Below are 25,921 nucleotides of genomic sequence, written 5' to 3' on the forward strand. Positions count from 1 at the left end.
TTGGCATCTACTTTTCAAGTACAAGCAAACACAGGAGGGTTATGGCTGACAAAGTTTGCAGATGACTGCAAACTGGGCCATAGTAGAAAACACATCTGACACAGATATCCTTCAGAAGGGTCTCACAGAAACAGATAACTGGTGCCAGAGCCACGGCCTGAAGTTAAATGCCAAAAAATGCATAGTCATACCCTTTGGGAAAAACAAGGTTACCCCTAGCTACCAAATAGGTGGCAATCCACTGAGCACAGAAGAAGTTATCAGGGACCTGGGGACCCAGGTTGATAGTAGTCTGTCATTCGACACCCATGTAGCTAAAGTAGTTAGGAAGACCTTCTACATTGCCCACCTTATCATGAAGGGATTCTCATCTAGATCAAGGGAGGTCATAGTCTCCCTTTACTCATCACTCATCAGACCAATGATTGAGTACAATGCCCCATTCGGGATGTATCTGACCCGACACTTGCAGCAGCTGGAGAGGCCACAAAAGTTCCTCACCAAAAGGATAAAGGGTCTCAAAATCTGTCCTATGCTGCCCGACTGAAAGAACTCCAGCTCTATTCAGTCGCCACCGCTTGCTCAGAGGTGACCTTTGCCTAACATACAAGGCCATGTCAAACCCAGATTTGATGAATTTGCTTCACCTCAAAAAATCTAGAGCCATCAGAGCCACAAGGGCGGGAGACTTAAACCTCGACACGGCTATTAATAGGACGTGCTGGAGGGATAGATTCATCACCCAAAGACTCCCTATGCTGTGGAACAAAATCCCGGTACATGTGAGGCAGAGCACCTCGCTGGCCTTGTTCAAGAGAAATCTTGACCAATGGATGGGAGATCGCAGATATACCCCAGGGATTACCTCAGTGTCACTGCTCGACAGAGGCACAGCAAAATAATGGGTATAGTTCCCCATACTAAAGGGGTGGCGTAAGCCACAAAACGATGGGCTAGGCTTGTAAATGCCCTCGGGCAGATAGCCTAGTATGAACCTATGAACCTATGAAGATGTACATAAACAGAATGCTTCTTACCCTCCCCTGAAAGATAGCCACCTGTATATTCATCTGCTATTTGACTGTGAAGAAAATGAAAAAAAATATATATTTACAATAACGTTTCCAACATACTTTTAAACAGTACGCTGCTGTTGTACAAGCTTTGTGCCCCCTGAATTTTGTGAGGAAAGCTAAAGAAATAATGATCACATTGTCCTCAGTCTAACACAAGATAGTAACCTCCGCAGTTTGGAAGGAAAGTCAAAGAAATAATGATCACATTGTCCTCAGTCTAACACAAGATAGTAACCTCCGCAGTTTGGAAGGAAAGTCAAACAAATAATGATCACATTGTCCTCAGTCTAACACAAGATAGTAACCTCCGCAGTTTGGAAGGAAAGTCGAACAAATAATGGCAGCTTCCCCAGATCGCCACACAAGCTACAATGACCACATTCTGTGCACACCTCCATGCAGAGTTGGTTTAAGACTAGGTGGGGGGCAGGGCAGAGGCCACTACTAAGCCCGTGTCAAAATCCACTTACACAGCTTTGACATCTGGGGGTCACCAGCCCCCACCAATAAAAACACTGAAGGTCTGGATATTCTGTGATGTATTTTATCACTTTTTTCTTTGAGAAATAACTGTAAACTGAGCAAGTGGCAACAGAGTCAGTCATTTTCATCCAGAAAACCCCAACCATGCAGTTATAGCCAGTTCTATGTACAATTCAGATGTTAAATTCTGATAGGAGGATGGCCATATACATACATACATACATGTATGTATAAAAATATTTCAAGCACCGGCATTAAAAGCACTTCTAGCTTTGCAATATACCATAACACTTGCTCCCATAATAAGTGCCCAGGCTGTTCTTAATAATACCTTCTAAACTAGTACTTGCTTTAATGTAATTTGGTGTCTGTTCCATGCATCAGCTACTCTTGTCAGAGAACCAATTAGTACACTTCTCATTCCTATAGAACCTTCTACACAGGTTATCTGATGATTCTCTAGTACTTTAATGTAATTTGGTGTCTGTTCCATGCATCAGTTACTCTGTCACAGAACCAGTTAGTGCACTTCTCATTCCTATAGAACCTTCTACATAGGTTATCTGATGATTCTCTAGTACTTTAATGTAATTTGGTGTCTGTTCCATGCATCAGTTACTCTGTCAGAGAACCAGTTAGTAACTTCTCATTCCTATAGAACCTTCTACATAGGTTGTCTGATGATTCTCTAGTACTTTAATGTAATTTGGTGTCTGTTCCATGCATCAGTTACTCTGTCAGAGAACCAGTTAGTAACTTCTCATTCCTATAGAACCTTCTACATAGGTTGTCTGATGATTCTCTAGTACTTTAATGTAATTTGGTGTCTGTTCCATGCATCAGTTACTCTGTCACAGAACCAGTTAGTGCACTTCTCATTCCTATAGAACCTTCTACATAGGTTATCTGATGATTCTCTAGTACTTTAATGTAATTTGGTGTCTGTTCCATGCATCAGTTACTCTGTCAGAGAACCAGTTAGTAACTTCTCATTCCTATAGAACCTTCTACATAGGTTGTCTGATGATTCTCTAGTACTTTAATGTAACTTGGTAGTCTGTTCCATGCATCAGTTACTCTGTCACAGAACCAGTTAGTGCACTTCTCATTCCTATAGAACCTTCTACATAGGTTGTCTGATGATTCTCTAGTACTTTAATGTAATTTGGCAGTCTGTTCCATGCATCAGTTACTCTGTCACAGAACCAGTTAGTGCACTTCTCATTCCTATAGAACCTTCTACATAGGTTATCTGATGATTCTCTAGTACTTTAATGTAATTTGGTGTCTGTTCCATGCATCAGTTACTCTGTCACAGAACCAGTTAGTGCACTTCTCATTCCTATAGAACCTTCTACATAGGTTGTCTGATGATTCTCTAGTACTTTAATGTAATTTGGTAGTCTGTTCCATGCATCAGTTACTCTGTCACAGAACCAGTTAGTGCACTTCTCATTCCTATAGAACCTTCTACATAGGTTGTCTGATGATTCTCTAGTACTTTAATGTAATTTGGTGTCTGTTCCATGCATCAGTTACTCTGTCACAGAACCAGTTAGTGCACTTCTCATTCCTATAGAACCTTCTACATAGGTTGTCTGATGATTCTCTAGTACTTTAATGTAATTTGGTAGTCTGTTCCATGCATCAGTTACTCTGTCACAGAACCAGTTAGTGCACTTCTCATTCCTATAGAACCTTCTACATAGGTTGTCTGATGATTCTCTAGTACTTTAATGTAATTTGGTGTCTGTTCCATGCATCAGTTACTCTGTCAGAGAACCAGTTAGTGCACTTCTCATTCCTATTGAACCTTCTACATAGGTTGTCTGATGATTCTCTAGTACTTTAATGTAATTTGGTGTCTGTTCCATGCATCAGTTACTCTGTCAGAGAACCAGTTAGTGCACTTCTCATTCCTATAGAACCTTCTACATAGGTTGTCTGATGATTCTCTAGTACTTTAATGTAATTTGGTGTCTGTTCCATGCATCAGTTACTCTGTCAGAACCAGTTAGTGCACTTCTCATTCCTATAGAACCTTCTACATAGGTTGTCTGATGATTCTCTAGTACTTTAATGTAATTTGGTAGTCTGTTCCATGCATCAGTTACTCTGTCACAGAACCAGTTAGTAACTTCTCATTCCTATAGAACCTTCTACACAGGTTGTCTGATGATTCTCTAGGTACTTTAATGTAATTTGGTAGTCTGTTCCATGCATCAGTTACTCTGTCACAGAACCAGTTAGTGCACTTCTCATTCCTATAGAACCTTCTACATAGGTTGTCTGATGATTCTCTAGTACTTTAATGTAATTTGGTAGTCTGTTCCATGCATCAGTTACACTGTCAGAGAACCAGTTAGTGCACTTCTCATTCCTATAGAACCTTCTACATAGGTTATCTGATGATTCTCTAGTACTTTAATGTAATTTGGTAGTCTGTTCCATGCATCAGCTACTCTTGTCAGAGAACCAGTTAGTGCACTTCTCATTCCTATAGAACCTTCTACATAGGTTGTCTGATGATTCTCTAGTACTTTAATGTAATTTGGTGTCTGTTCCATGCATCAGTTACTCTGTCAGAGAACCAGTTAGTGCACTTCTCATTCCTATAGAACCTTCTACATAGGTTATCTGATGATTCTCTAGTACTTTAATGTAATTTGGTGTCTGTTCCATGCATCAGTTACTCTGTCATAGAACCAGTTAGTGCACTTCTCATTCCTATAGAACCTTCTACATAGGTTATCTGATGATTCTCTAGTACTTTAATGTAATTTGGTGTCTGTTCCATGCATCAGTTACTCTGTCACAGAACCAGTTAGTAACTTCTCATTCCTATAGAACCTTCTACACAGGTTATCTGATGATTCTCTAGTACTTTAATGTAATTTGGTGTCTGTTCCATGCATCAGTTACTCTGTCACAGAACCAGTTAGTGCACTTCTCATTCCTATAGAACCTTCTACATAGGTTGTCTGATGATTCTCTAGTACTTTAATGTAATTTGGTGTCTGTTCCATGCATCAGTTACTCTGTCACAGAACCAGTTAGTGCACTTCTCATTCCTATAGAACCTTCTACATAGGTTGTCTGATGATTCTCTAGTACTTTAATGTAATTTGGTAGTCTGTTCCATGCATCAGTTACTCTGTCACAGAACCAGTTAGTGCACTTCTCATTCCTATAGAACCTTCTACATAGGTTGTCTGATGATTCTCTAGTACTTTAATGTAATTTGGCAGTCTGTTCCATGCATCAGTTACTCTGTCACAGAACCAGTTAGTGCACTTCTCATTCCTATAGAACCTTCTACATAGGTTGTCTGATGATTCTCTAGTACTTTAATGTAATTTGGTAGTCTGTTCCATGCATCAGTTACTCTGTCAGAGAACCAGTTAGTGCACTTCTCATTCCTATAGAACCTTCTACATAGGTTGTCTGATGATTCTCTAGTACTTTTTGATAACCCCAAACATTCCTAGAGGTAGTTGTCTCTAAATGCCCTATATACCTGAATAAGATCTCCTCTTGGATATCTGTAAGAGAACTGTATAAGTTCAGATATTTAAATCTTTCAAATTAACTCAAATTTTCACATCCATGGATGGTCTTGGTATATTTCCACTGTACTCTTCCCAGTTTACTCATGCTTGTTTTCTTATAGGGTTTCCATATTGTTATTCCATACTGAAGTTTGGGTCTAATGTAACTAACAAACAATGACCATCATTTTTGATTTCCTAGACTTTATAAATCTTTTCATACAACCTATAGTTCTATAACTATCATTAACCAATTGGTTGATATGATTAGAAAAACTCATAGCTGAATCTACCCATATACCCAGGTCCTTAAATGAGTCTACAGTTTAAATCGTTGTGTGCTATATTAAATATTCATATTTCAATTTATGTCTCCCAAATCATATATGCTTAGTTTTGGTTGTATTTATCAGCATATTATAATATAATGCATTTCATCATTGTTTCAAACAAACCATTCAATGTCGCACATTAAAATATTCCAAGTTGCTTCACACAAATCACACTAATCTTGCAAAGTCAGAATAATAAGCAAACAGCAGCACGCAGCTAGTCATTTCCCACCACAGACAGCCCCACCAATTATACCTACTCTGTGCATTTCAGGTGTCAAGTTAAGTAAGTCCATCTTACCACTCACAAATTCACATGACTCCTGCAAATTCAGATAGCAAAACTTAGCAGATTGCATGAGCTTGTGTTACTTTTATCCAGCCAACACCAACCCTATAACTCTTAATCTCTTATGTTTAAAAGAATTGAGGACAAATTCAAAAATAATCAAGGATGCTTTTTTAAAATATTAATACTGTTAACATGAGGAGCTGACATAAGAGAACGTGAAATAACATGCATTTTCTATAGCAAACCAAGTCTGTAAATGTCTAATTATCATCATTTTTATTGGGTGTAATCCACCACATTTTCTCACCAAATTACTAGTTTTGCTCAGAATTAGGAGGAACAGAATAAATGTTTTAGGACAGAACAAAATTTTGAGTCCAAATCAGGGACAGTGGAGAGGCATGCCCAGCCCAAATACAGCCGTTATAATCATGAGGGCTGATTTCCCTGGACAAGGTACCACACATTAAAGCATTCCAAGCTGCTCCAAACAAATCCATAAACACTGCAGAAAATATCTGGTTGATCACTACCAGCATCGTGGAAAAAAAAATCTGCTGCTTCTATCTCACTTGCAGCATACTATTCTTCTCAACTGTCCAGAGTTCTGCAGAATGTCCCGACTCTCAAGATAAAGCCAGGTTTTATAGTTGTTATTTAACAAAAACAAAACAAAACATCACATTGATTCAAAAGGTTAGTCATGTCAGAGTTCCGGCTTCATGCCTACCATTTGAACGTTGCTTGATCTCTGCTCTGTAACCTCATAGTGCTGAAGTCTAATTGTGATGTTGTTTGACTAGAATGGTCAAATGGAGCACTTCACCCTGGGGTGCCCATTATGCCTGGAACACTGATCTTGGAACCTGGTGCATTTGAGTTGTATAGCATTAACATGCAATAAGAACACTGACTGCTAATCTGAAATCTGGAGTGTCATTTTTCTGTAAAGGAAGGTCTGGAAAGGCTACTGAGCCTTTAGTGAAATGAAATTACATTCTTGCTGTTTGCAAAGAAAAGGTTTCACTACTTTTTAGCATAATCACATGTAAAGGTAGAGACAGGCCTTGAATTCATATGACCTCTAGCTGGGGTGGTCACAAGTAAATCTTAATATTTCAGTGAATACCTACCTTCCCTCATGACGGACATGGGCATGGGTACCACATAAGCCATGTATTCAAAGTATTATATATAAACGGACTTGTTTATTGTAGGCCAGCTGTTCAGTGAATGGGAAAAAATAAAAAAAATCACATATCTGACATTCAATGTATTTGTTTGCTTAGTATCTACTGGCACATGGTTCCTGGATCCTGACATCTAACAGCAATGCATGATAACGGACACACTCACAGATGTGCATACATGCACAGTTGCATTCATGCCTACAAGTACGCATACTTAGGTGCACATACTCACATTCACACACGTGCATGTATGCAATAGCACACACACATACATGTACCTGCCCAGTTATGCCCTCACACACACTGACGTTATTGGCAACTGCTCACTTCCATTTTTTTAAATAAAACAAATTAACATGAAGCCAAGGGCACAGTTCAAGATTAAATTTAAAGTGGGGGCCTCTCACCCTCCACCCCACGCTATGGTTCCAACACCCATGAAAATAAATCCAGCATATATACTCTAAAGGAAAACCAAGGGAGTGTTTTTTTTACTTGTAATACTTCAAGGGTGCACGTACATTTCAGGAAGGGAACATTATCTTTTGAAGGCTGCAGTCCCTGGTAAAAAGGTTACACATCACTCAGTGCAGTAGAGCTTCTGGACAGTGTATAGCTTCATAATATTAGAAGAGCAATGACCAAAGCAAAATGAAATCTCTTGTTTGTCCTATGTTAATATCTCCTAATAAAATATTTCGTCACACTCAGTCTGGCAGCAGACAGAAAAAAAAAACAGTGGTCCCTCCTACCTGGGTCATTAAAAAGCCACTTTGTTTCTTTTCACCAATTATTCTCTTTAATCCCAGTGTAGTGGTTTGTCCTAAGTCTCCACAGTGCATGTGAATAGAATCTAGTGATTCAGTGCCCTATTTGTATAACTGTTTTTACATCAACTCAGAAGTGTCTCCTACACTGCAGACAAAAAACAGTTTCCAACAGCACCACTCCATGGCACAGTTTATGCTTGTAATGAGCTTTCATTTACTGTACATCTATCAATATATTCATCACACTGTTCAGAAAAGTAGAGCTACATTGATTTCTAAATGTGAAGAAGATGAAAAAAAGACATCAGAAAATCGGAAAATAGTGTTAAACTGCCACCCAAAATGCTAGTATAAATGTCAACCCAAACAAACCTCTGTTTCTCTTTTTTAAATTGCTTGTTTTCTGAAACTGAAGTTTCTATCATAGGTAATCAATAACACATGCAGATATCTTGGGTTTAGCAACACATTTGAGGTAAGCAGTTATTTCTCACCAGGTGCATGGCTGAGCTTCGAGGCGGATGAGGTTCAATGAGCAACTGAGATGGCGTCTGTCCAAACTTCTGTATCTGCGCCTCCATAGCCTGCAGGGAAAGGAGAGAGGACGTCACAATCAATACGAGTCAAAATGATGGGTCAACATGCTATTTGACAATGCAAGCAGATTTAAAAGCCAGCCATGACTTGAGGAAAAAGAAAACATTCGGCAAAGATAGGCTGGGTGCTCTCCTCGCAGGCTGTAAAGTCATCCAAGTGTTAGTATTGAAAAGACAAGCCTTTTTCATCATGCTTCAGTTAACCAGCTAACCATTCAGGTTTTCAGTGGTTAGGCTTACAAGTAGAAATGTTAACCTGTGATGACATGCAGCAAAGAATTTATACACTTCTGCAAGTCTTATTCAACTCAAATACCTTAATAAAGTCACTCTTGAGAAGGAAAGTATAGGGATCTCTAATAAAATAAGGGTCGGGAATCTTTAATGAAAAAAAAAACAAATGAAACAAATTAAGATCAAATTACTACAAAATGACAATAATGGAATGCATGGCAAGGCAAAAATGAATACTTGTTACACAAAGAATTAAAAAAAGCAGATGCATGCTTCCAAATATAACATTAAGAAAGGGTGTGCAGTTCATATTTCCACAATTACAGTTTCATTTTAAATTTCTCAGCTGCTAGACATCCATTTCTAAGATATTCCTAAATTTCAACTATCAGATTCTTTAACTTTACTGTTCCATTCTACTACATGACCTTGATATAAGTACCTGTATGGCCCCAGGCAGAAGAGGTAAGATCCCTTCTACAGCTGTGAAACAATTACTATCCTTTACTGGTAGCTCCAGAAAACAACCTGCTATAAGTGCACCTTTAAACCTTGTTTTTTAAACCTAAAATTTAATAGTATTAAAAAAAACATAGCTAGATGAAAGGACAAAAGAGAACTAATGCTAGAATAAGTGGATAGGCATTGCCACCGCTGACCGCATGCCAAACACATTACCATACCTGAGGTTACAGGGATATAGACATAAAATGAAGTGCATCACTGACACCACTAAGGAAAATGGGACAAGACCCCACAAGGACTTTGTGTTCTGTTAACGTGTTTACAGTCAGGAGTTTCATAAGGAAAATGGGACAAGACCCCACAAGGACTTTGTGTTCTGTTGACATGTTTACAGTCAGGAGTTTCATACAGTCTTGGATTCAGGGATAACAACCATTTTAAGAAAAAATACTACAGTAAGAATCAGTTTAGTTTATTTTTGTGGCAGCAGGGGTATTACCCCCACACTTCTGCATATTCTAATATACTTGTGACACACCACAACATTTTCCTTAAATATGTTCTAATCTGCTTCAGCTTTTCATAACTGACAAGGCCCACTGAAACAAGATAGCATGCAACATAGACACAGTTCCTACCATGTCTGCATAGATAAAGACGTCAGTGTGGGTCTTGTAGTGTAAATGATTATATTACAATACAAACAAGGAGGGAATCTCATAATACACTCTGGACCGCTAACATTACATCTGCTGCCTCTCACAGCTGTAATACTATTAATATTGGGATATAATGAACAAAACCTTGGACCACTTACTCAACATTGTTAAACACTGACACACTAAAAAATGCACCAGCATGAAGTTAAAACATACCATCACACGTTAAGCACACACATCTGCATTTAAAAATGCACAAAAAAAAAATTCCTGCATATATGCAATCCAAATATTTATTACAGAATATTGTCTAAAACCTAAAAAATGATACAATTATGACCACGCAAGGCCTGATAAGCCAGACAAAACATTAGGAAAGGAAGCGGTAGTGTTACATAAAATATCAACTTCCATCTCATCAGCACTACAACAGCTCAACATGACGACATGGCACCACCTCATTAAATTTTACATAAATGGTTTGACTGCCCTAACATACACTCAACACCCTTTCATCACTGATCTTGTGAAATACTGTCTAATCATTATATTTGACATCCTAGGAAATATGCATTCATTCATCAGTTACCCACAATGTATTTCAAGGGCATAGGAGAGCCAAAGGCCACCCCAGCAATAGGCAGAGAAGGTAATTTTATATAGTGGGAACAAGTTCATTGCAAGATATACACATATACTCATCCATACATGACCTATACCACTCAGGGCAATTTACAGGACTGCCAACTGCTTGGTACCTCTGAATGTAAGTTTGTAACTAGTGGGGTACCACAGGGTCACTGCTGGGAACTCTCCAAATATAATTTTGTAGGAACAGAATGAAGAAAACCTTGTAGCTTCACACCTTTATTCAAAATCTTGAGCGCTTTCTTCCAGGTATCTCGGACTTCATCAGTATCTGATGAAGTCCGAGATACCTGGAAAAAAGCGCTCAAGATTTTGAATAAAAGTGTGAAGCAACGAGGTTTTCTTAATTTTGTTCCTGGTTGTTGTTCTGTGGACTTGTTCCAAATACAATTTTGTAACTAGTGAGGTGCCACAGGAATCCATGCTGGGACCTTTCTGAATGTGACATTGTAACTAGTAGGGTGCCACAGGGATCAGTGCTGGGACCTCTCTGAATGTAGCATTTTAACTAGTGGGGTGCCACAGGAATCAGTTCTGGGATCTGCCTTTTCATCATTTATTTTGCAGCCATCCAAGTCAATATCCCAGAGGTGTGTGGCTGACCAAGTTTGCTGATGACTGAAAAAGTGGGCACTGTTATCCACCCATCCACTGACACAAAAAGCCAAGCAAGGGTTGGAATATGTACATACAAAAACTATGTACTCAACATAACGATGCATCTATGTTGTCTGTTTTCATCCTTCCTCAACTACTGGGTTTTGGATCTGACTTTGGCCCTTTTTCAGACTTAGGATCCATAGCTCATGCTCCTCCCCTTGCCCATCATCTCCTCCAAACCCCACATGATCTCAGATCAAGTTTGCTCCCAGTGCCAAAATCCGAGGACTAATCACAACAGTAGCCATACTAAAACTAAAGTGCACATGCATGAACTGGTAAGAAACAACCAGAGAATATGTAAAACTGGACTAGAGAAAAGGGGAAAAATATCTTTGGGTACATCCCACAGGTCATGATCAGAAGAGCAGGAAACATCTAATCAGTTGCCATACAATGATACTTTGGAGTCTAAAGTAGGAAACCAGTATAAAGGTTCAGCAAGGGAAGGAACAGGAAACTGTGGCAAATCTGACAAGGTCAATGGTGTGGAGTGATAGACCAGTGAGTTCCCAAAAGAAAGACCAATGGATGACAGAGGATGAAACTGAAGAGAATACGGCACACAAAGACACACTGTAACTTTCTGTAGAATGCCCATAGTAAATGGAGAACAAAAAAGGTGCCCTCAGTTTAGAAGAAAATGATCTAAGGGACAAGTTGCTTGATTTAATAAGGATGGATAGACATATTAATCAATGAAAGAAATTGACTACAGAAAGTGAATAAGACCCAAAATGTTACAAGTTTGATGCAACAAATAAACACAGTAAACAGGACTGTTCGTAGAAACTTATGCAATACAGCAGGAGTAAATAGACCATATTAATGTGAAACTAAATTAATAAAAGATAAAGTTTTACCACAAAACCACATGACAGTAAGGGAAAGGAAGGGGAGCAATTAAATGCCATTATGGAAGCACAGAACAGAGAAAACTATAAAGCAATTAAAACAAGTTTCACTGTTGGAAGAGTACAGAAGAGGGAACAGATCAACAAAAATACTCAAAGATAGACATGATAAAAGCAACACGCTGTATCAGAACAGATCAGGATCTATTATATACTACTACAAATAAACTAAAGATATTGGCACAGGCAGAAAAACTTAGAAGAGATGCAGGTAAATATAAACGAAAAGTACAAAATAAGCAATTTACTGACCTAGAAAAACTTTAATAGAAAATTGGAAAACAAGGAAAAAGGAATTGATACATCACCAAAACAAGATGAAATATACTCATTTTGGAGAAATACCTATGAAGATCCTGTGGAAAATAACATAAATGCTGAATGGACAGAAGTAGTAAAAGAAAGAATAAGAAGTTCAAATGTACAGGACACGAAATGGGATGAAGCAGCAGCCAGTGAAACCGAAACAAAATTAAGAAAAGCTCCTACTTGGAAAACACCAGGCCCAGATGCAGTACCTAACTTTTGGCTAAAAGTATTAACATCTTTACATGAAGCTATGAGTAAGAACTATTTATATATGCACCCTGGAGCAAACACCAACCTGGTTAACAACAGGAAAAACAATACTCCTACTTAAGAGCTAGTGCATGCTATCCTAAAAACTATAAACCGATAACCTGCCTTCCAACAATGTATAAACTATACACTGGAATTGATGCTGATTGAGTTTATAGTCCAAGTAGACTATTCTCTATCTATTAAACCTAGCACTTGCTCCTACAGTACTTATTACCTTGATACGGCACTCTTGTCATAGATAGTACCCCAAAAAGGCAACCCCCCATTTCTCGGTCACCCACGTCCCGGAATCTTTTAAAGTTTTTCGTCTACCCTTCTAGCATGTCGAGGGATCAGTTGCTAGTGTCCTCTCCTGCTCAGCTGGTGAACCTGGGAATATTGAGGCAATGTTTCAATTGCCTCATGTACACAGACAACCCTTTCCTCCTCCCACAAAACACAAATACATGCGAGAGATGCAACTATACGGCCAAACTGGAGGCTGAGCTCTCTCAACATAGGACTGGCAAGACCAGTCAGGAGGAGAAGGTTACCACACACACTATAGACCCAGTCTCACATAGTACCATTACAACCTCAAATCATACACATAAACACACAAAGACATACTCGAGGCTCTGATCAAAAATCTACCAAAACAGCAGAGGCCACCAAAGCAGACACCCAAACAACCACCACCTCAGAACACAACACCCGCAACACATAGACCTCACAGTCAGAGTGTCAAACAGTCACAGCCCTTAAGGCCAAACACAATGCCAGACACACTAGTCATTGGTGACTCCATAGTCAGACACACTGATGTCCCGCTCACCAGACTGAGTAAGGAGAAGGTCACAGTAAGCTGCCTGTCGGGCACTAGAATCCGCCACATAACGCAAGCACTCAGGTCTCTCAACAGCAGGTACAAATATGACTCAGTCATTGTCCACGCTGGTGTAAACGACCTGAGACGCACCTCCTTGGACTACATGAAAAGAGACATTGAGGAGCTCTCTGATTATGTAGCCCAGGCAGGTATGACCCTGACCTTGAGCAGTATCCTACCTTCACCAAGAATGATGCCACAATACAGAGATAAGATGATCAGCTTTAACAATTGGCTTAAACACTGGTGTCATTCAAAGGGGATCCAGTATCTGTCTGCCTGGGATGACATGCTGGACAAGCCACGCAGGGACGGCTTGCACCTGTCACCCTGGGATTCCGGATATTGGCAAAGGCTCTTGCCACCCCATAGTGCCTTTTTAGGCAAGGCTCAAATTCTAAACCTACCACCCTAGAACACAAAAAGGAAAAAACTAAGGGTAATGCTGCTCAATGCCAGAAGTCTAAATCTCAAAATGCACGACTCGAGACCCTTCTCAGTATGGAGAACATCGATGTCTGTGCTGTGACAGAAACCTGGTTCAAGGCTCCTGAGAGCACCCCAGCGCTATCAGGTTTTACCTCATATCATGCGTTCCGCCCCAAAATACGGACAATACCAAGAAAGGAGGTATCCATATTCATCAAGGACACCCACACCTCAAGACTGGTGGCAGCGCACGATGCATCGGAGACCATCCAGGTGCAATTAACCATAGGCAAGACTGCTCTGCAAATTGTAGCATGTTACAGGCCACCCTCACAAACTCAGGAAACTCACATGGCCTTCCTGAAAACACTAGAGGGGATAAATGTATCACCAAACACCATCATACTAGGTGACTTCAATTACCCTAATATAGACTGGGAACACTACTCAAGCCCAAACACCCTAGCCCAAAAGTTCCTGGAATTCATAAACTCAAATGCCATGGAACAACTAGTCACCATCCCCACAAGAGGAGATAACATACTTGATCTCATCATCACGAACATGGGAGCACAATGTTCAACACCGGAAGTATACCCCTCACTGGTGAGATCAGATCACAAACTAATCTCGCTGGAGGTCCTCATCCCACCCCCACCTGAAATAAAAAAGACCACAGTAAAGAACTTCTCAAAAGCCGACTTCACACTTCTAAAGACTAGTGTGGTCTCCTTTCAGGCCCACACAATACTCAAGCCGCTGAATCACTTACAGCCTTCTACCAGCACCTGCAGGACTGCATGGATAAGGCAATCCCAAGCAAAACAAAGACTCTTTGTACCAAAGGCAAGCGTCCAGTCTGGTGGACCCCAGCCATAAACAAACTCTACAACAAAAGGAGGAAGCTACTACAAGATAGAGCAAAATCCTTAAAAGGTAAGACACCCTTGATCACTATAAGTAAAAAACTAAGAGCTCTCATAAAATCATCCAAAGCAAATTTCGAGAGAAAATAGCTAAAGACTCAAAAGACAATCATAAGGCCTTCTTTAGCTATGTTAGAAACCTAGGAGGAAACTCCCAGATATGCTCAGAACTAGTTCAAAAGGATGTGAAGATTACTGATCCTACAGACATTGCCAACATACTGGCTGACAGGTTCAGTGCAAACTTCTCCCCTCCCCAAAAGGAGAGATATCTATACCAAATGAGTGCAGCCCCCAAACATCTCCAGCGCCCAAGTGAGAACTGCTCTCTCCAAAGCAAAAACACAGCATCCATGGGACCCGATGGTGTCCCCGGCTGTGTGCTCCACGAACTCAATGAGGAATTAAACCCACAGCTAGGACAGCTGTTTAATCAAAGTCTTACCTCTGGATACGCACCCAGGAGTGGCGCACTGCAACTGTGGTCCCACTTCACAAAGGCGGTGCCTCCACAGACCCTGGAAATTACCGCCCATTAGCTTGACAAGCCTTATCTGCAAAGCCATGGAGAGGATCATAATGGACCTCATAAATAAAGACATAGGGAATTTGCAGACTTTGGATCCAACCCAGTTTGGCTTTGTCAAAGGCAGATCATGCCTTTTAAACTTGGTTGACTTTTTCAAACAGTCACCAAAGCCATTGATGAGGAAAGGCAGTCCATACAGCCTACCTCGATCTGGCTAAGGCCTTGATACAATACCCCACTTGGGTATCATTGAAAAACTCATCAGCTTAAATGTTAACCCATACATCACAAGATGGGTTGCAAACTGGCTGAGTGACAGAACCCACAGGGTCAGAGTTGCTGGCGCCATGTCAGACTCAAAGCCTGTCACAAGTGGTGTCCCACAGGGCTCAGTCCTGGGCCCACTCTTGTTTGGCATCTACTTTTCCAAGTACAAGCAAACACAGGAGGGTTATGGCTGACAAAGTTTGCAGATGACTGCAAACTGGGCGCCATAGTAGAAAACACATCTGACACAGATATCCTTCAGAAGGGTCTCACAGAAACGGATAACTGGTGCCAGAGCCACGGCCTAAAGTTAAATGCCAAAAAATGCATAGTCATACCCTTCGGGAAAAACAAGGTTACCCCTAGCTACCAAATAGGTGGCAATCCACTGAGCACAGAAGAAGTTATCAGGGACTTGGGGACCCAGGTTGATAGTAGTCTGTCATTCGACACCCATGTAGCTAAAGTAGTTAGGAAGTCCTTCTACACTGCCCACCTTATCATGAAGGGATTCTCATCTAGATCAAGGGAGGTCATAGTCTCCCTTTACTCATCACTCATCAGACCAATGATTGAGTACAATGCCCCATTCGGAATGTATCTGACCCGACACTTGCAGCAGCTGGAGAGGCCACAAAAGTTCCTCACCAAAAGGATAAAGGGTCTCAAAATCTGTCCTATGCTGCCCGACTGAAAGAACTTCAGCTCTATTCAGTCGCCACGCTTGCTCAGAGGTGACCTTTGCCTAACATACAAGGCCATGTCAAACCCAGATTTGATGAATATGCTTCACCTCAAAAATCTAGATCCATCAGAGCCACAAGGGCGGGAGACTTAAACCTCGACACGGCTATTAATAGGACGTGCTGGAGAGATAGATTCATCACCCAAAGACTCCCTATGCTGTGGAACAAAATCCCGGTACATGTGAGGCAGAGCACCTCGCTGGCCTTGTTCAAGAGAAATCTTGACCTATGGATGGGAGATCGCAGATATACCCCAGGAATTACCTCAGTGTCACTGCTCGACAGAGGCACAGCAAAATAATGGGTATAGTTCCCCATACTAAAGGGGTGGCGTAAGCCACAAAACAATGGGCTAGGCTTATAAATGCCCTCGGGCAGATAGCCTAGTATGAACCTATGAACCTATGAACCTATTTAGAAGAAAAGTCAATCAAGGCAAGAGAACAAAAGGGTAACAAAAGAAAGTCATATGGAACAAAGGATCATTTGTTGTTAAACAAAGTCATAATGGAGAACTGTAAAAAGGGGAAGAATCTAAGTATGGCATGGATGGACTCCAAAAAAGCAAAAAAAAGCATATGACAGCATCCCACATTCATGGATAAAAGAATGCTTACAAATGTATGTGTAAGATACACCATACATTGATCGATTACATTAGAGCGACCATGAAATAGTGGCAAACTACTTTTAAGTTCAGCCATGATAAAGGACAAATTATTATTCCATGGATAAAAATTCAAAGGAGAATATTCCAGGGTGACTCTCTGTCACCGCTGCTCTTTTGCCTTGCTCTTAACCCATTAAGCTGTCTCCTTAACAGCTTAGGTCATGACTACAATTTGGTTCCCAGAAAACAACCAAGTGTAAAGACTTTTCATCTTCTTCTTCTTGTGAACAATTTAAAACTATATATTTTGTAAGATAAGGAACTGAAAGCAGAACTACAAGTTGTCAAAACTTTCTCAGATGACTTAAGAATGTAATTTGGTCTTGATAAATGTGCAAAAGCAACCTTTAAAGCAGGAAAGCTACAACACCAAGAAAACATCAGCCTGAGACAGGAATGTGATATAAAAAAAAAACTTGAGCAAGAGGGAGTGTATAAATATTTGGGAATTGTTGAAGGATCAACAATAAAACATGAACAAATGTGAATAAAACTTAGGAATATTTTAGAAGACTAAAGTTAATATTAAAAACAGCATTGACATCTAGGAACAAAGTCCAGGCAATAAACCAATTTATTCTTCTTGTAGTAACTTACAGTTTTGGAGTGATTGACGGGCCTCAAAAGGTACTGGATCAGTTGGACAGGAAAACAAGAAAAATGCTTCATGCTTATCAAGTGATTTTAAAAAATCAGTGTACACCAAGATTATATATTCCCTGTTCTGAAGGAGGTATGGGCCTGCTCAAAACTGATTACATGTATTGATCTGCAATTGTAGAACTGCATACATATCTGCTGACTTCACAAGATCCAAATGTAGTGAAAGTTTTAAAACATGAGGAGAATAAGTCTAAGATTACTTCCCTGCTTAGTTTAGCAGAAGCATATCCGTGTCAAGTAGGACTGGAAATCAAACCAGAAGTAGATAAAAATAAGGCTGCAACTGAACGTGCCAAAAAACAAAAGAAAGAATATAAGGTGAAGGATCCAATAAGAAGGCAAGAAATATGGAAAATGCATACATATATTTGCCAGTACAAAAAACTCTTGGAACAGCCTCATGTCAATCAAGACCGAATGCTGGAATGATTAAGGACAGGTGAATTTAAACCAAAAGACGAAAGGTTAATATCGGCGGCCCAGGACAGTGGACTACATACACATTGGTAAAACAAAGTCCATTAAACATGTGGGGAGAAACAGACAAATGCAAATTTTGTAAAACAGAAATGGAAACAGTCGCACATCTTGTTGCTGGGTATGACATACTAACGGCAGAATGACCGTATACTAAAAGGCATAATTATGTGGCAAGTCTGTTGCATTGGGGATTGTGCAAACATTATAATATTGAAGTAGCTGAGAAGCACTGGAAACATGAGCCACAAAGCATTATAGAAAATAAAGTTTATATTACATGGGATCACCCACTACCAACAGTTTAACAAATACATGCAAGACAACGGGCTATAGTAGTCTAGGAAAAGAAGACAAAAGTAGCATTGATTGTTGAAACTGCTACACCCAGTGATTACAATGTCTTGTGTAGAAAAACATGCAAAGGCATGAAATACCAGGCTTTACAGGCAGAAATGAGGGCAATGTGGAAGGACACCCAGACAGTTCCATCAGTAGTAGGAGCAGTGGGACTTATAAAAAAAAAAATAATAATAATTTACAATCGTACTTAGATACGTTACTGATGCATGTAATTTTGTATGAATTGCAAAAGTCATCAGTTCTGGGCACATTGCGGGTGCTGCAAAGAGAACTTCTGGCTAACATCAAAAACTGGAACAATATTAATTTCATGAACTTTAATCATACTTAGACTTAGGAATGGGGACCATTCCCGTCATGGTATTACAAACCCAAAAGAGTTGGAGAAGTTAAACCAGAAGTCTATATAGACCTTGTCTATGGCAGGGAGGGACATTGAGAAAGGACAAAAACAGACATCACAAATGCATTGTTACAGTGAATGCATAACATTTGTATCTGATGTCTTTTTCACCCATTCCTCAATGATTGGTTCAGACATACCAGCTGCTTCAAACCCAGGGGAAGAATGGAATAGTCAAAGGCCACCCTATTCCCTGGAAAAAATATCCTACTTGTAATGAGCAATAAAAGTATGAACACTGAACTAGGTGGCTGCAGCACAAATATCATCTATTTAAGTTCTGGATGAGAAGACAGAAGCAGTAGAAATGGATGTTGTTGAGTGAGCCTTGGGGGTCCTCGGTAAGGCAAAACCTTTATCACTGTAAACATAAGAAATACAATCAGTGAGCCACCTGGCTAAAATTACTTTACTTCTAAAATACTTTAGAAACTGACTTGCCCAATTTAGTCTTTGAAAATTATAAAAAAAAATGATCAGATTTTCTGACAGCTTGAGTTCTGTGGGGATAAAATCTGAGTTGTCTATGTACATGCAAGTGGAGCATGTAACTATCCTTTCTTAGTGAATTTTGGAAAGAATACTGGTAAATTAATCATTTGGTCTAAGTACTACCTCTGAAGCAACCTTTGGTAAAAAGGAGGGACTGTTTTGCAGAGAAACCCTGTTCTTGTGAAAAATCAAATATGCAGGTTCAGAAGGGCTCAGATACTCAATCTGGCTGAACTAATGGCAACTAGAAAAATGTTTTTTCAAGAAAAGAAATTTTAGGTTCACTTTGGCTACTGTTTCAAAGGGGTACTGTGGCAAAGCCTGTAAGAGTACTGTGAAAGTGGTGAAAGATCCAAAGGAGGAGTGGGATCCTTAATCGGAGTTCTAAGGAGCACTATACCCTTAAAAAAGGCTTTACATAATTTGAGAGATGTCAAGCAGGAAAGATTTTTCCTAATATGAAAATTAGAGATAACTGCCAGCTGTACCTTCATCATGGAATAACTCACCTCACTGTGGAAAACTGAGGCCAGAAAATCCCAAACTGCAGAAACGGGGGCTGAAAAATGGTCTAAATGTCTCTTGTGGGCCTACACTGAAAACGTTTTCCTTTCAGTCTTGTACATCTTCCTGGTCAGAAACTTCTGGAAAGATGTAAGAATGTGTATAACCTGAGAAAAAAACCTGGACTGTCTAGCCATTATTGGAAGTGGAGAAACCATGTGGTCAGTATGAGGGCTTGAATGTGCAGGTGAGGCAGACTGGACAGGTGAGACAGGACATCTGGAAATTGATCCAGAATCCAAGGAAGGTGTACTAGATGAGGCCAAAGAAAGGGAAAGCACACTTGTCAAGGCAAGAATGGAGGGAGGAGGATGATTTTAAGTCTTTGTATAGAAACTTTGGAATAAGTGGAATTTGTGGGTACATGTAAAGGAGACCGGGGGCCAATCATAAAGGAGAGCATCTCTCGGTGACCCCTCCTCCGGGAGCATCAGGAAAAAATACCTGCTGCACTTGGCATTTTGAAGGGAGGCAAATAAATCACAGCATGGTCGACCTCAATTATGGAAAATCTGCTCCTTCTAATGAACTGAGATACCACTTCTGAGATAGTAAAATAGACCTGCTCAGCATGTCTGTTAAGAAAGCGATTGGAAGTGACTGCGCCCTACCACACTCTCATTGCTTCTCAGCAAAAGTGGTAGGACCTGGTTCTCCCTTGTTTGCTGATGTACTAAACTACTGTTATGTTGTCTTATCTGTAGGGCAATTACTTCCAGAGGGAGAATATTCTGGAATGCCTGCAACACTAGGAGTACTGCTCTCATCTGTATGACACTGATGTAAAGACTAGCCCCTGACAGGAACCACATGCCTTGAACTGACTTTCCAAATTGGTGCCTCCCCTCCCCATCTGGGAAGCGTCCATGGTCATCATGGCCTCTGGTACAGATAAGATAAAGGGACGTCCGTGTTGAACCTTTGATGTTTAAACCCACCATGTTACATGTTTTTAGCACACACTGGTGATCCATACGGGAGATGTCATCTTACTGACCATTGTACTGCTAACGTCACTAGAGTACTCTCATATGAAATCTTTCTAATGGAACTAGCATTACTGAGGCAGCCATGGATCTTAGGTGCTGTACAATTAATATGGTGGGGGGTTGGAAAGTCAGAGTTTGATTCTATAAGTTAGAGAGTCAAACAGTCAAAATACTGGCTTTACTTTACAAACACCTGCACTACGAATTTAAATCTAAACAACACATAAACAAGATTTGCGGAGAAATAAGTGCCTAACTCAGTATATTACTAGCCTATGGAATAAGTTACCAGTACAGGTTAAAAAGGGCAGCAAAAACATCTTCAGTAACAAAAAAAAAACAATTACTCTAGGTTTCAAAACAAATCTACTTGGGAGTTAAAGCGACAAATCAAACCCAGAAAAAGATGCATCTTTAAATTTTCCTGTTACACAATGTTCTGTCACACAAATGTGAAAATGACTGCTTAACAGTACAACAGGCGAACTACCCACCAATTAAAGAACAATCTAACAACCTGATTTGTACTTTTCAAACTCAATATTCAGAATTTTGGCCAGCATTTGCCTCCAAGTTCCACTTCAAAGAAACTGATTACTCATTACATGCTATCAAAATGATAGCTATAACTTCTAAATATACAAAGTTAACTTTTTCTAATACCTGTTGTTTAGGCATACTACCAGCTTGTGTAAAGTACACAGTACACTAAACCCTTAAATAGTATCTAACAAAAGAGCAGCATTCAATGTCCACCTTAAAACACCTATAAACAGTGGAGAAAACTATACAGAATTATAAATAACTATATAAAACTACTTATATTTAAAAAATATTCACCAAAAGGCAAAGTGCAGTCTGACACTGGTAGACAGCAGCATCGGCTCGGCAGACTGAATGCCATTTCCTACACTCCAGTCTTGCATGTACAATATACAAGTAGTCCTTTCATGGGACTATATACATTACTGGAACCTCAATAAGGATTGGTCCAGTCCTGAACAAACAGCACGTTAGTTTTCTGTGGTATGTGTTTCTACATAATGAAATAACACAAACAATCATTGCAATACGTATGCACTTTATATACATATCTAGTAGCATATAGAATAAAATTATTTAAGGACATGTATGAAGTTTCTTAAGTATATTCAATGATAAAGAGGCCAGTGCCTTACAGCTTATAGTTTCACAAATTCTTATGCCCTTATTACAGCTGTATGACAAACATGTGAAAGTTAGAGTTATACTTGCACGACAGGCATGTACCTTTGGGGTTGGGGGTTAGCATCCTTGTTTTTTTGTAGTGAGAGATATGGCATTCAATTGTGTTAGTAACATGATAATTAGTAATTTGATATATATTTGTGGCTTGGCAACTTTTACTTCAGCGAGGGATAAGCATAATGTCTGAACATTCCAGTGACACACAAAAGTAAAGACAAATTTTGTATCTGAAAGTGATTGGTTGAATATGCATTTCAGCAGTCTCATTTTAATGATGTCATTCATGTCACATCAAGTCCTTTACCTTATATGACATGTATTACATCCAAATGTGACATGGTTATGCTATGTGACATGGTTGTGCCGTCTGTCTGTGTGACATGGTTGTGCTGTCTATGTGACATCGTTGTGCTGTTTATGTGACATGGTTGCGCTGTCTATGTGACATGGTTGTGCTGTCTATGTGACATGGTTGTGCTGTCTGTCTATGTGACATGGTTGTGCTGTCTATGTGACATGGTTGTGCTATGTGACATGGTTGTGCTGTCTATGTGACATGGTTGTGCTATGTGACATGGTTGTGCTATGTGACATGGTTATGCTGTCTATGTGACATGGTTATGCTGTCTATGTGACATGGTTATGCTGTCTATGTGACATGGTTATGCTGTCTGTCTAGATATTAAAGACCAATCTGTCATCTCATCTGTTTATTACGTCAGCGTTTCATTTTCTACATCATTTTGTACATTTGTATATTAAACATTTTGTCTTACTATGTACACTTCTCCTGTATTTAGATTAAAATTAGCCACTACAAACATACAGATGTTTATCTGCCACGGCCCATCATACAGGTCAAAACTATCCTGGCAGTGAGCTACATAACCAACATCCCCCTAGGTTTTACAATGTTCGTACAGATGAAACTCAACAACTAACATATATTTTCCAATTTATTTGTACTGAGCTGTACAACAATTTACATAATATGCTCAATGTGGTTGTTGAAACACTGATCCCGTTTCATAACAGTACTGAAGTCGACATTCATCTACTATATTTGTAAGTAATGATACACCATTTTACTGGAATGCTCATGTGCCACACCTGTAATTAGGCTAATTCCCCTCTACCTCTCAAGTCTTTAGGGGTGGACAGAATCATACTCTGCCTTATAAAACAGACAACAGTCATATCTTAGTAACCGATAACAGATCTAACAGGGCCTGAAGACTTGTTTTTAATTGGCCTGAAGCCTTTTTGCATTATTGTACAGTCCTATGGTCTTTCCATCTAGTTAGAAATCACTGTGAGTTTTCAAGTTCTTTCAGGTGTGTTGTTCAAAGGCTACAAAATGAGCACTGACTTAATTAAAGCGTCTGATCAGATCTTACTAGAGTGACTTCATGTGCCTTTAAGAATTATATACGCTACAAAATATAGTTTTCTGTCTTTGGTAGATGCATACTGGTCAAAGGGTAAAGTAATTTATGCCACCGCACTTAGATTAATAATGGTGTCTTTTATAATTTGACCATTTTGCAATTATTATTTATGTTTATTTTGCTTGCTCTTCACAAACGTTTACATACAGGGGATATAAAAAGTGTTCACACCCCTGTTAAAATGCCAGGTTTTTGTGATATATAAAAAAATGAGATCACAATAAATCATTTCAAAACATTTCCCACCTTTAATGTGACCAATAACCTGTACAATTCAACATAAAAAGAAACAAATCTGTTAGGAGAAAAATATAAAAAATAAAAAATGTACAATAAGCTGGTTGCATAAGTGTGCACACACCCTTAAACTAATACTTTGTGAAGCACCTTTTGATTTAATTACAGCATGCAGTCTTCTTGGGTAGGAGTCTATCAATATGGCACACACTGACTTGGCAATATTTGGCCACTCTTTCCTTGCAAGTGTTCCAAATCTGTCAGATTGCGAGGGCATCTGTTGTGCACAGCTCTCTTCAGGTCACCCCACAGATTTTCTATTGAATTTAGGTCTGGGTTCTGGCTGGGCCATTCTAAAACTTTAATTTTCTTCTGGTGAAGCCATTCTTTTGTTGATTTGGATGTATGCTTGGGGTCATTGTCATGTTGAAAGGTGAAATTCCTCTTCTTGTTCAGCTTTCTAGAAGACACCTGAAGGTTTTGGGCCAAAAGTGACTGGTATTTGGAACTGTTCATAATTCCCTCCACCTTGACTAAAGCGCCAGTTCCAACTGAAGAAAAGCATCTCCAAAGCATGATACTGCCACCACCATACTTCACCGGGGGGATGGTGTTCTTTTGGTGATGCGAAGTGTTGTTTATGGGCCAAACATACCTTTTGGAATTGTGCCCAAAATGTTCCACCTTGGTATCATCAGACCATAACACATTTTCCCACATTTTTGGGAGACGATGTATTGTTTTACAAATTTTAGCTGGGCCTGGATGTTTTTTCTGTGTAAGAAAAGGCTTCCATCTTGTAAAGCTACCCCATAGTCCAGACATATGGAGAATACGGGAGATTGTTGTCATATGTAGTACACAACCAGTACTTGCCAGAAATTCCTGCAGCTCCTTCAGTGTTACTGTAGGTCTCTTGGCAGCCTCCCTGACCAGTTTGCATCTTGTCTTTTCATCAATTTTGGGGGGACATCCAGTTCTTTGCAACATCACTGTTATCCCATATTTTCTCCACTTTTTGATAACTGTCTTCACTGTGTTCCATGGTATATCCAATACTGTGGAAATTTTTTTTGTACCCTTCTCATGACTGATACATTTCAACAATAAGATCCTTTTGATGATTTGTAAGTTCTCTGCAAACCATGGCTTTTGCTATAGCAGGCAACTGAGTAAATGTCAGGAAAATCCTACTAAAACAGTTGAACTTTATTTGGGGTTAATCAGAGACTCTTAAATTGATGGCAGGTGTGTACCCAAGAAGACTGAATGCTGTAATTAAATCAAAAGGTGCTTCAGTAAAGTATTAGTTTAAGGGTGTGCACACTTATGCAACCAGCTTATTGTACGCTTTTTATTTTTTATATTTTTCCCCTAACATATTTGTTTTTCAATTGAATTGTACAGGTTATAGGTCACATTAAAGGTGGGGAAAGTTTTTAAATGATTTTTTGCAGTCTCATTTTTTTATATCACAAAAACCTAGCATTTTAACAGGGGTGTGTACACTTTTTATATCCACTGTATGTTAAAGGTGAGGTTGCTACCGTTGCAAAAGGTGTCTGTTTTTATAGATGATCATGAAGGCATTTACATCTTTTACTGAACTAATTATAGTACTCAGTATGCAGTCATCAGCATTTTTGGTTATCCACAGTACTGAAAAAAAATGTTAAAAATAACTAGCCGTAGTGCAGTCATGTGGGACACCATTAGTAACCCCATGTTAAGGCAGACAGGTAATTCCCCACCATGAGTTGTTGTATCCTGTTGTTTAACCAGTGTTTTACCCTCTGAATTTCATATGGATTTGCATTTAATGACTTTATCAAACACACTCTTATGTGGACTTGCATTTAGTGACTTTATCAAACACACTCTTATGTGGACTAGTGTCAAAACCTTGGCAAGCTCAGGATAAACAGCATGCACCATCGGCCCTTCATCATGTGCTGCTGATAACCTCTTAAAAGAATGACAAAAGGTCAAAAGGTAAAATCTCTCCTTAACAAACCCATAACCTGTTTTTGAAGAAATGTTTTTGCTGATGGCAATGCAAAAATTACCAATGAAGCAGCTTCACTGGAACCATTTCAATACATTTATTTAGTGACTGACTGCACAACAAAATAATGCCTGGAAATTACTGGAGCTAGTTATCTGCATGTCAGGAT

General features: G+C 39.4%; 1 protein-coding gene across 1 annotated transcript in view; it reads right to left on the bottom strand.

The window, feature by feature from the left end:
- The window catches only part of NBEA (neurobeachin), a 4,581,458-nt gene that overhangs the window by 241,663 nt on the left and 4,313,874 nt on the right, over window positions 1–25,921 (bottom strand). Inside the window, exon 56 of the mRNA XM_044072852.1 lies at window positions 8,186–8,275. Coding sequence (XP_043928787.1) covers window positions 8,186–8,275 — 90 coding nt within the window. The remainder of the gene's footprint in view (window positions 1–8,185; window positions 8,276–25,921) is intronic.

Source organism: Protopterus annectens, chromosome 5.part1 (genome assembly GCF_019279795.1).
Source record: "Protopterus annectens isolate FY-2018-M chromosome 5.part1, PAN1.0, whole genome shotgun sequence".
Classification (NCBI taxonomy): domain Eukaryota; kingdom Metazoa; phylum Chordata; order Ceratodontiformes; family Protopteridae; genus Protopterus; species Protopterus annectens.